At 39.6% G+C, this 12,503-nt stretch overlaps 1 protein-coding gene across 3 annotated transcripts in view; it reads right to left on the bottom strand.

The window, feature by feature from the left end:
* rxfp2a (relaxin family peptide receptor 2a) overlaps positions 1–7,916 on the bottom strand; it is a 39,588-nt gene extending 31,672 nt beyond the window's left edge. For 2 of the 3 annotated variants that reach the window (XM_023827753.2, XM_023827756.2), the window contains exons 1-2: positions 7,402–7,914; positions 7,076–7,229 (exon numbers count right to left, since the gene is read on the bottom strand). In XM_023827753.2, the coding sequence (XP_023683521.1) occupies positions 7,076–7,229; positions 7,402–7,413 (166 nt within the window). In that variant the 5' untranslated portion in view covers positions 7,414–7,914. Of the gene's footprint in view, positions 1–7,075; positions 7,230–7,401 lie in introns of all 3 variants that reach the window. The other variant, XM_023827755.2, reaches the window with a different exon arrangement.
* Between the last annotated feature and the right edge of the window lie 4,587 nt (positions 7,917–12,503).

The following is a 12,503-nucleotide window of genomic DNA, read 5'->3' as shown; positions in this document are numbered from 1 at the left end:
TGCACAGGTTAAGTTTTATGTTCCGTGGGTCTGCCGTACACCAGTCGGGGGTGACTGGGGTCACACTGGTCAGCGGTAACTGTTGTTTTCCTCACCGTCAACTAAGAAGAGCCAATGGGCTTAAAACACATGCTAGGAAGAACTCAGAGAGAAGGGAACGGAAGGCAAGTTGTGCATGGCTGCTTCTGCAGTGGATCGATGCACATGTGCTGCCCCCTACCTGCAAGGGGAATACTGGATGATGTCTACCACGAATGGACCACCTCCTCATACCAGACCCTCCTTTTGTACAGTGTTCCCCTTATTCCCTCAATAATCCTTGTCCCTTGAAGGGCTGTTGCCTGCACCCTTGTCTCCCAAGTCTCCTTTGCCTGCCACAGGTACTAGAATGGATTGTGAGGTTCATAAAGCATTCATAATGCATAATAAACATGGCTATAATGTGTTATGCCTTTTCATAAATATCTATAGCTGTATTTATAATGCTTTATGAATGTATTGTAATGTGTTATGAATGTGTTCATAGATTCTTATAGACATAATACTCAAAGAAAGTGTAACCAACTTTTGTAATGTTTCTCCAGTGTGTTGAGGTTGGATGAATTAACAAGCAATCAAGGTGCCACACGTTGTGTAAGGCAGGCAACCAAATGGAGGCCAACATACCGTGATCATCGGCAGCCATTTCTATATGAATTCCACGCCAGTATGATGCCACAAATAAAAAAAAAATTGCAATCACCACAGCAGAGAAACCTGGACTTGCACTTCTGCCAAACCTGGCAGGAGGACATCAGTGCCAGCTGACAGGCAAGACTTCCCGTTGATCGACTGCATTGATCCACGGAAAAGGCCGACTGCCAGTGTAAGTGCAGCAGCAACCCCTTTCAGTTCCCCACAGGGGTCAAACAAGAAGCATCAGCGGCTGCCTGAGCACCTTTGCAGTGTCCCAGTCTGATAGCGCTACTGAATTCAGCCTAATGCTATTTGTGCACTGGGTGACACTAGTCTTCGCAGTTACATAATGGCCCAGACATTGGAAGAAACCAAGAACTTCCACTGACAGAACAGCAAAGGCAGATAAAATAAAACTGCATGCTTTTATGACACAATAGACACATAAAACACTTCGGATTCACTTTAAAAACTTGCAGATTATGCGGTAACTATTCCTGCCCTTTCCAAACATTATTCATGTAATTGCAGCTAGTAGGAAAAATAAATATTTAAAACATCATGCATATATTCATACGTTGTCCCCACCGTTGAGAGAAGTACTTGGAATGTTAATGGTAAGTCTCTGTTGATGTTCGCTGTTTCTATGCATTTTGTTTCATTTGGTCAATCCTGGCAGCCATTTCCAAACTAAGTAAAATAAATAGTCATGTAAAGTCATGAGCCTATATCAAGTAGAGATTTAAATTAATACTATGATCAAGCGCACAGTGCACTCTGCAGTTTACGCCAATCAATGTCTATCGCACAAATCTGATTGGATGTGCCACTGAACTTTAAATTAAGCATCTGAGGTTTGACTTCTTGGATTGTTGAGTATTCACTAGTTTTGCGCTAACCGTTTGCAGACCCAAGACCCATTTATATAGGTTAATTCTAGGACTGGGGCTGAGAAATCTGATCGTGGATCAGCATAGGGGCTTGCTGGTTTTAAAATGCTTACATTTCTGACTCTGCCTCGCGACCATTTCAGAACTTGCCACGGCCAAAATTAGGGTCGTGACCCATGGGTTTGACAATCACTGGTCTAAAGGTTTGCACATTCATCACAAAACATGACATTTCCATCCAAATCTTTGTCAAAAAAAATGTGGTCCATCCAGTTCTGTGTCACCATTGATGTGGTATAAGAAGATAATGAAACATTCATACAATTTATATTTTAATACTAAATACTATGAGAATCTATTTTGCATTTTTCTTTGGATTTTAGTCCATCTATGTATTTTCATTTTGATTCCCTCCTTTTATTTAAGGTCACTACCTCAGTTTATGGTGGATGGTGCATTTAGTCACATAAGCTTTAACACTGGGTATATGCTGATTCTCAGTTTCCATATAATGACAAAATTACATAGTGTAACTCCCTGCCTTGCCTTCCTCATTATTATCTCTGTAATATATGCAAAATTGTGTGAGGTAAATTACCATATAAATCAGAGGCATATTTGATAAGCAACGTTCACTTACTGTAATTGTCATAAACACGTTGTCGTGTATTGATTAGGTGTTGTGGCTTGGAACTTATCCAAAAGTTCCCTTTTCATACATTTGTCAACTATTATTAATGGGTTTAGAAAATATATATGAATAAGTAATAGTAATTACTTAAAATGCGTGTTTCTAATATTAATGGTAGACATTTATAAAGAAACCAAAACAACAATTCCTGAAATCCAGACTCCTGTCTCATTCATTTGTAATACATTGATCTTTAAATCACTTCTCAATCGTTACCAATGCATAGTAAGTAGCTGTTTTTCTAAAAACTAGAGGTGTAGCATTGGCTTGATTAATTCTTTTTAATTTCCTAAATTTCTTTTTGTTTATTTTTAATTTCATACAGCATAATCCAGGCATCGGAAGATTACTTTTATTATACTAAATAGATAAAATCTTAACAAAATGTCACCAAAAACGTGACCATGGTTTAATCAAATTTTGCTGCACGGTGATGCTGGATGAGGTTTGAATCCTGCCTCTGCTGTTTTTGTGGGGTTTGCATGCTCTTTCCTAAAAAATACTCTGGTTTACATCAGTGATCCAAAGGCACGCAGCTACTAATGTCTCTAACTTGCCTATAGTGTATGACACCTACAGTAGGATGACCAGCTAATCCATGTCAGGCGGGACACTATGAGCTACTTCAGGTTTTACAAACTACTTTATAGGCTCCCGTGCTCAGCGAAATTGTTTGGTTCCTCTTGTGCTTTTTGTTTCCTTGATTGAAAGACTTGTTCAGCTGTTTCACATTAACATTTGTGACACATGTATGATTATCAGAGACTGACCAATCAGCACAGAGCAAGAACTCAGTGTTTATGTGAAATTCGGGTCCTTTTAATAGAAATGGCTGCAGTGCTAGTTTACAAATCCTGTCGTAGCTCATAGTGTCCCTCCTGTCATGGATTAGCTGGTCACCCTATTGACAGTGGCTGTGTGAGCAGGGTAGCCCTGCAATGCCCTGCCATCCCCTCTGGCACGTGCCCCCAGCATGAGCCCCATGCCACCTCAGAAAGACTCCGAGCCCCTCAGTAACCCTGAGCAGGAAAGCAGTAGGACGGTGCACAAATAGCACTCGGACTTCCAGTGTATTTCATCTACCACTATTTTTCTATTACGCTACTCAAGAATAGCAGCTTTTTTGATGTAGATATTTTAAAGATAGCAAAAACAAATGTATATAACCCTTGCTGACCATGTGAGGTTCCAGGAATAAAAAGTTTCCTTCATTCTGGTTCCACACAAATTCATTAATAGCTGAATAAGATCAGGAACCTGTTTTCTTCTGGCTCACCTGGCGGAAAAATTGCATTTTTGGGAGACGTGACGAGAAAAATAGATCATTTTCTGTCAGGCTGCACCATTTATTATAATATAATAAATGGCTTCTCCTAATGTACTACTGAAGCCTCTCAAGTGCCTTCGGTCCACATTTGCTGTGTGAATATCTGGTGTATAGGACATGCTGCTTTATTATCCAGGTGACAAAACTCCTATCAGGAACTTTTTCCTACTTGTGTTAGATTACAGCATTAGAGATTCGACAAAAGCCTCATGAAAGGAAGATCTTTCTCTACCTAGAAACGGTAGAAAAGCCATTCCTCGACATTCTGACCTAACGTAAAAAGATACCTGCCTTGAGGCTGCTCTCTTGAAACCAGAAACATTATAATTTTAAAATAAGAAAAATTCAATATTTTCACATTTTTTACAGCAAAGTTTGACTTTACTGAACCTAAAATTCTTTGATGGATTCAAGCACAATTGACACAGCAGGAGCAAACACTGCTAGTGTTTGAATACATCCCACTTACATTTTTGTTGTGCATCCATCTCCCACAAACATGCAAGTGGATGACTTGATCAATCCCATGGCTTTTAATGAGAGCACAGTGTGGGGAAGCATTATTACCAGGATTTCACTGCAAGTAGTTAATATTCAGAAAAGCAGCCATTGATAATTCCCTGCTAAAGTACAGTTCTGTAATTGGTACTTAAACCTTTTAATTTTTTAAACTGGCATTTGAAGTACCTTGCTCCCCTGCTTCCTGCATCACCAACTGCTGCCAAAAAATTTAAATATTTGTCAGTAACTGAATTGTCTCCTACAGTATTTTGGTTTCTGTAAATCTACTATGCTCATATTTTATGATTATATATATATCGGGACGCTACCTACAACATAAAATGCTGCTGTAATAACCAGAAAAAATTTACCCCTCCCTTGCAACTCGGGGCCCTTAGCTACAGCCCAGGTCAGCCTGAGCCTAAGTCCAGCCTTGCTTGAAACTATACAGAAATGGGTTATGAATAAAGTAAAGCTAAATGATCAGTCAGGTTCTCCATTTTTGAAACTGACTATCTTAACCTCTTCTGTTTTATCTTCAAAGTGAATCCATTGTATTACTTTACTTGCCAAGCTCAACTGGATGATCATGCCAGGCAGAGGTGGCACACTGGTGTGTGGCTAGGTAATCTGGGGACCCCAACAGTAGAATTTGCAGGGCAGAGATATATAAATTACCATTTAAATGGTAATTTGTATATCTGCCAGGGTATACATCTCCCTCCGACACCCCTATTATAACATATATTCTTGTGCCTATCTGTATATCTGCCAGGGTATACATCTCCCTCCGACACCCCTATTATAACATATATTCTTGTGCCTATCTGTATATCTGCCAGGGTATACATCTCCCTCCGACACCCCTATTATAACATATATTCTTGTGCCTCTCACAGGATGTAACAGCTTTAATTATTCTGCTAAAATGAGTATTTCCCAATAAGTGGTTTAAGTTTTTCAAACCAGAGTACATTTAAAGTAAGCATACATTTACATAGCTCATACAAAGGGAGACTGAATTTACCACCCAACCATATTTATGCTTTAAATGAGAACATTGTTCTTTTTTGATCTCGCAACTACACATAATTTAACAGAACTTAAGTTGAAGTTACACATTTGTGTAGACCTGACTTCTGACTTTTTTTTCTAAACTCAGAATTCTGATATTAAAGTCAGAATGCTGAGAAAAAAGCCAGAATTCTGAGATTAAAGTCAGAATTCTGAGAAAAAAGTCAGAATTCAAATAATATTTTCATGGTGGCCCGAATCCTTTTCCGTAGATCTTAATAGGCCTTTATGTTTCGTAAATTGTGCACCGGTTTAATAACAACTATACATGGACCTTAATAAACAAGAGCGAGGTATGACTTATTAAAAGGTTTTGTATTTTATGACGGATTATATCTCTCATTGGCGATAGATATAAGCCTATTAGCAATATAGACTGCTTTCTTAGTTTTGGATAAATTTTGTATCAGATGGACAGATCGAGGACAAGAACCGTGAACGTTCGAATCGGCATCTGACATTATACCATTAAAGTAGTATCACTGTTAACTGTAACAGCAGTTTTTTTCTTTAAATCAAAATCCAGTGGGCCCATCTTCCCTCTGAATGGACTCGTGAACTGTCACGACAACTCATGTTTGAAATCGTTATGAAATCTGCGTGCAATTGGCTTACGGAAAGAAAAGACATTTTAATGCGATTGCGGTTTTGGCGCTAAAGCCTTTCCGAAAATAACGGGAGTAAGCGATACGCTAGTTAATTATGTGATAATATTGTGTACCTACTTTGTAACATACACCGCATTTACCGCAGTAACAGAAATCACAAATAGTCTTTGAACTAGTTATATTTGTACACAGTATACAGGGTTGCCAGATCTCACGCATCTCACGCTTTCAGACTCTCACGCTCACGAAAGAAATCTTACGGCAAATCTATATTATTCTATTATAAACCTAAAATTAGCTACATCAAAAGTGTTGCGGTACTTTGCAAACCATACAGACTATTTACAAGGTGATAAAAGTGTCACATACGTGAAAATACGTGAGTATGTGTGTGCACTAGTGTCTAATTGAAAATCTCACGCCAACCAGCTGACCAAAGTTGGCAACCCTGACAGGCTATATCTGTAACAAAACCATGAACCCCTGTTCTAAGATACAAGATACTTTTCTCTGATTTCTATACCACAGATGACTAACAGTATTCGCTAACCCAGCTTGTTTGTTTGTCTCAGTGAGTACAGATTATTGTACCTCTGATCATAGGTTGCACAAACCTTGCTAGCCTAGTTCGTGTAAAAAAAGTTACAATTAATGAGCTTAACTTGTCAGGAGAAATTCACGTAAATTTTAAATAAATGTTTTTGGAAAAAAAATCGGGATACCCCTTTCTTAAAGGAGATTAATTGTAGTCCGCATTGTTTTAGATATGTTGTGTATTGCTATGTTGACGAGTTTCAGTTGGAATTCCGCTTAACCAGACCTGTTCCGTTTAATTCGACCGACAGTACATGCTTCCTGAGAATAAAATCCACTTTGACAGTTCTTCAGCATGAAGTCGTAGTAATTTGTTTTAGAATGCAATAGAACTACATAACGTTTGAAGAACATTTATAGGGTACAGGTTTTTCATAAACAAAATGTAATGGTGTAGAAAACTAAATGTAACTGATTATTAAGATAATCAGGAACAGCAAGTGTTCGAATTTGTAAATTGTGTGCATTGTCTGCTTTGTATGAATCAAAGAATGTGTCATTAGTCATTTGTGACAAAAATTGTACGTCTAAATCTAGTTAATGGGTGCATTTAAACAATAATTAGTCACACATAACAAAAATATATAGTACAGAAACAGTTTTTATAAGAATAAATGTTTTATAGACACCATATGAATATGCATATGTTAAATGAAATTTCAGCTATTTCACAAATGAACATACATGCAGTTGTACGAATAAGTGGAGCGTTTACCTGCAATAGCCGTTAATGTCAGGTGAACAATCAGTACAGTCGTAGGTACATCCATACAGAGAAGCATCTCAGGTCCGCTGGATCCCATTGTCCGCTTTCGCATCCCTACAGCGCACCCCTCGCTCCCCAAGCTCCAGAGACTGTCGAGGTTCTCCTAAAAGCGGGTGTTCAAGGCACAGGAACAGGATTATCCCCAGGGAAAACCAGAAAAAAAATTAACAAAGGAGGCGTCTCGGAAATGCGGAGACCTGGGACTGGTTTGAAACAGCCCAATGTCAGTAAATGAAAGAGGCGCGAGTCAGCTCCCGCAATGCGATCTAAATTACCAAATGCTTCATCCTCTCTGAACGGCGTGTAGTGCAGCTGGTGCAGAGATCCCGCTCACAATTTGCAGCACTGGCCCAAGGAAAGGGCAGGTAGTTGATCTGAGAGCTCGTTTCTGTGGCTGTCTTCAAGGAAACATCCCATCCCGATTAAACCCGCATGCGGACCAGTGGTTTTTCCCCGCACTTTATATGCACCTGTAGTGTACGAACCCCTCACACGGACTCATTCTCTCACCGTTACCGTCTGTGGTGTATTAATTGTTTTGCTACCCAAAAATGCCACTGCCAATGCATAGACAATTTTAGATGTATATGCATAGTTAAAGTGCATTATGTGAATCGCGGTAATAACGTTTAACCATACACTATAGGCTATAGTCATTTTTTTTTCCATACAGTATTTACAAAAGAGAACCGTCTTCAAAAGTCCCGTCTTTAGAGGTTACTTTTGCAAGAAGACCAAAATTGAATATAGCTGAATCTTTGTACTGTATGTGTCCTCTCTCATTTCATGAATAGGCTATGTTTTCTACATTAAAATATGTATTTTAAAGCATCGAATGAACTACTTGGAGAACTTTATTTCAGAGGTAATTAATTCCGGGCATATAAAATTGAAATACTTCCTCCTATTTTACTCATGTTACTTTATGTAGAAATCCATCATTTATTTGGTTATATTCTTTCCAGTTATGAAAATCAAGAAATCCTCTTTTAGGCGATCCAAATGATGAATCGGGTAATAGACGTAGTGTTATTTAAATAAAAATACCAACATGTATTATGAGCTAACCCTTCAGCCTACGCCAAGAAAATGTAAATACGTGGTGAGGTCTTTTCTTACATGACATCCGTCTAATTGATTTTTATTTAGTTATGTAGGCCTATTTGTTTATTTATATGCATCAATACGGCTCTTCTGCAATAATAATAATAATAATAATAATAATAATAATATAAAACTTCTGCAGGAGTAGAATTCGTGGTCAGAATTAACGAAATTGTTGATGGGAATGTAAGACCATTGTATGTATTTTCTTTTTATCTGGAAAGAGTTTAATTAACACTTGCAAGATAATTTTATTTGCGGAATGACTTCGTACCAAAATGATATTGATAAGGCTGACAATTATCATATAGGCCATGCTAGATTACATATAAACTGTAAAATGCGACTAAACCATGTTGTCCGAGTCTAATATACAGGGACAGCAAGGCGGAAGGGGAGAGCTATAGTTAGGTTAAAAGCCGATGTTCTAACGGGCTGCGCGCTATCTGAAATAATTCATGTTACTCATCGAACATATAGTTGGTTTTCCAAAGGCTAATTTTGCATCAAATCATATAATTTGGCTGCAGGAGCCATTTTGTTTAATAGGGACACTAAGGCCATTCCGGTTTCACGTGCCTACAAAGATTGACTTCGTGTATTCTAAACCAGGTGGCCTCAAAAGCAGCTCGTGATTGTAAGTCAACCTAATACTACAACCTACTACAAAACCTGCACTGGATTCTTTTAAATAATGATTCTGTTGTATAAAAACACAATGGCTTTAATGGTGATAACTCCAGCATTGTGCTGCTAGGAATTAGCTAACAACTGATAGGCCGAGCTGATTCCGAGCTGCCATGATCTCTGCCACTTAGAGACCTGCCTTAGCCTCTAGCATAAATGCCTAACAACACTCAGAGACACTTTCAATTAATATTAAGTTTAATATAAATCGTGAGATAGCAAAAAAATCTGGAGCAGCTGAGCTGGATACACGGGGAACCACAATATTATGTCACTTAAGCTAACATTTGTTGACCAGGTCCTTGGGGACCCCCAGATGGTCCACATTTTTGCTCCCTCCCAGCTCCCTGCCAGACAGTCCACATTTTTGCTCCCTCCCAGCTCCCTGCCAGACAGTCCACATTTTTGCTCCCTCCCAGCTCCCTGCCAGACAGTCCACATTTTTGCTCCCTCCCAGCTCCCTGCCAGACAGTCCACATTTTTGCTCCCTCCCACCACCCTGCGAGACAGTCCACATTTTTGCTCCCTCCCAGCTCCCTGCCAGACAGTCCACATTTTTGCTCCGTCCCAGCTCCCTGCCAAACAGCCCACATTTTTGCTCCCTCCCAGCTCCCTGCCAGACAGTCCACATTTTTGCTCCCTCCAAGCTGGGCTGAAGCAAAAACATGTGTCTGGGGTCCCCCCAAGGACCGGTTTGAGAAATACTGTCCTAAGCAACAGTGGATTTCTGACAATTTATAGAGCAAAACTTACCACTAAGTGACTCAAGAACCGTAAAAAAAAAAAAACGAATCAGATAGGATGTAGTGTACATTAGTCTTAAAGCCTTTATGGCACCTGTAATCAAATAGGGACATTGGGGGTTTGCTTGGGGAAAACCTTCGTTATGTTTAAAATCACAACTGTCAAAATAAGCCACATGGAAAAATATGTTAATATATTCATATTATGTTACATTACATTTACAATGAATTTATTTAGCAGCCGCTTTTAGCCGATATGACGTACAATTCCGAAAGCTGGGTCAGACAGCTGACATCACTCTGTCAACCCAGGGATTTCGGGCACACTGTCTTCCAGGAATTTACTGAAAGTTACATCCTGTGTAAATGGTAAATGGACTGCATTTATATAGCGCTTTTTTTTTTTACTACTCTTACGAGTACCAAAGCGCTTTACAGTTATGCCTCACATTCACCCATCCACACTCACATTCACACACCGGTGGCGGAGGCAGCCATGCACGGCGCCAACCAGCTCACCGGGAGCAATTTGGGGTTCAGTGTCTTGCTCAAGGACACTTCGATGGGGTCAGGAGGACCCGGGGCTGGAACCTGCAACCCTCCGGTTGCCGAACGGTAGCACCACCATCGCCCCATGTACCTCATATGTACCACAAAGCTACTGAAGTATATCCATTATTCAGCTGGTGTAATTGTTTTGTGCCACACCCTGTATTTGTCTTGGAGTCTGCTAATTAATGCATTTTTAATTATGCATTCAGTTTCATCATGAATCAACCGGTGATTTGAAGTACCTTCTAATTTTTGAATGTAATGCAGGCAAGTCAGTTCCTGAGGTAATTCCAAGGAAGGACATTGGGGTTGCAGGTTAAACATCAGCTACACGGTTTTAGCAGCTAATTTGCACTTTGCTTGCATCAAAATAAATGCCAGCTGCATTCCTTCCTTTTTTTTAACGTCAGAGATCACACTTACCAAATTATAATAAGCATGTACTAATTTGTGGTATTAGTCATGCTGTAAGTTAGACAATGGAAATGAGTCAATCATTGTAATGCCAGTATTCTATTAATTTTAAATAACTACCTAATTAGGTGTAATACATTAATATACTATAATTTTATGTTTTTCATAATTAGTAGTAAACATGATTTGTTATTGATGAGGTGTCACACTGAATTGTGTTGCTATTGTATAGTTGTGGTTAGCCAAAATGTGCTGCTACACTGAATAACTTGTAAAAGCTGAATTTCTAAAAGATGACTAATTCCTGAACAGCATGGTGACTTTGAACGTTGTTGTTGCTACATCGCAGCTCCGGGCTGAGGATGTGAATCTGGCTTCAGTTCTGTGTGAGAGCAGCCTGCATGATTTTCAAATGTTTGCACAGGTGCTATGGAGACAGTTTCCTCGCATCATCTAATAACCTGCTGCCCAAGTAAAGTAGTGACTCTGCCATGTCCTTCGTCTGGGTGTCTGTGAGAGGCTTGCAGTGGATGATGATTCCCAGATTTAAAGTCATGCACTGGAAACCGCTTTCCTGTATTTCTCATGCAGATAGTTTGTAATACTGGACTCTAAAAGATAATTTCAGATTGACTATTAATGAGTGTCATGCAAAACATAGGCCATGACTTCAGTCTTCCATGTCTTGTTCTCCAACCTTATTCGCTAAGAGTTCTTTCATTTTAGTCATTGCTGTTTGGGCCCCATTCCTGTTTTCGCACCATCAAAGGGATGGGAGAAAGGAAAGCTGGCCTAATATTCAAATGTCATGACCTTGACATCCAAGCATTGCCTCACTTGGTGTGTTGCAGTGACCGTGTTGTTTTTTTTGTCATTTGATGGATTAGACTGTTATTGCTGAGTGGAACATGTTCTCCTTCAAATAAAACTTAAACAACCCAGGAAACGAGCAAATAGAGCAAAACAAATGACTTAATCTTTGACATTTTCTATCAAACCCGTTAATAAATTCATTAACATCTCAGGGGTCATGTGGGAAAATGTGACTTATTACCTGGAGCATGATCGTTAATGACGGGGATTAAAACTGGGATTAAATTTCAGGGGGGGGGGGGTATGGTGAATTTTGCCTGATGGGGTTGTCCTTCATGAGCAGCTTTGCAGGACCACATACCCAAAAATGCCCAGTATGCCAGATGGCCAGTCCAGTCCTGACTATTGATATCAAATGTCATTGAAAAGCAATGACATACCATAGTGTATTTTTAGGTTTCTAATCCAGAGTCGGCTAGATGGGTGACTTTGGCAGCATCTGACTGATCATAAGTCAGGTTTTATGAATACTATTTTATGAATAAGATACTCTGGGAAAAAAAGGTGATATATGACCAAGTGGTGTTTTCAACTCTCCAGTGAGCTTACCGTTGTTCACATATCTTGCCATAAAATGGAAGAATAACATTCTCTTGGCATTTGCATCACCGAATCAGCCATGTCTCTCTTTTCCCACACCACTGCAACGTCTACTCTAGAATGTCAGTCTGCATTCAGGATAAACGCTGCTGCAGATCAGTTCAGCTGAAGGCTCCTATCAGACAATGTCCGTCTGCCAAGATTGTTTTGAAGTATACTTTAGCAGAAGGCAACACCTTAATTCCTAGACCAAGAATAAACAGCACAAATTCCTTGGGTGAGCTGTGTTGGGGCGAGATTGTGAGGTGGGCCACAGGGCTGATGAGATGGCAGTGAGGACGGGGGAAAGCTTCTCTGTCCAAAAACGCGGGAGATCTCCTTTACGAACAAATACGTGCTATTTGGATATGAGCCTTATTTTGGATGTCAGCCTCAGGTCGATCCCCTACTGGCAGCTGCCAAAA

Source organism: Paramormyrops kingsleyae, chromosome 18 (assembly GCF_048594095.1).
Source record: "Paramormyrops kingsleyae isolate MSU_618 chromosome 18, PKINGS_0.4, whole genome shotgun sequence".
Classification (NCBI taxonomy): Eukaryota; Metazoa; Chordata; class Actinopteri; order Osteoglossiformes; family Mormyridae; genus Paramormyrops; species Paramormyrops kingsleyae.
This window is presented reverse-complemented; position numbering and strand designations above follow the sequence as displayed.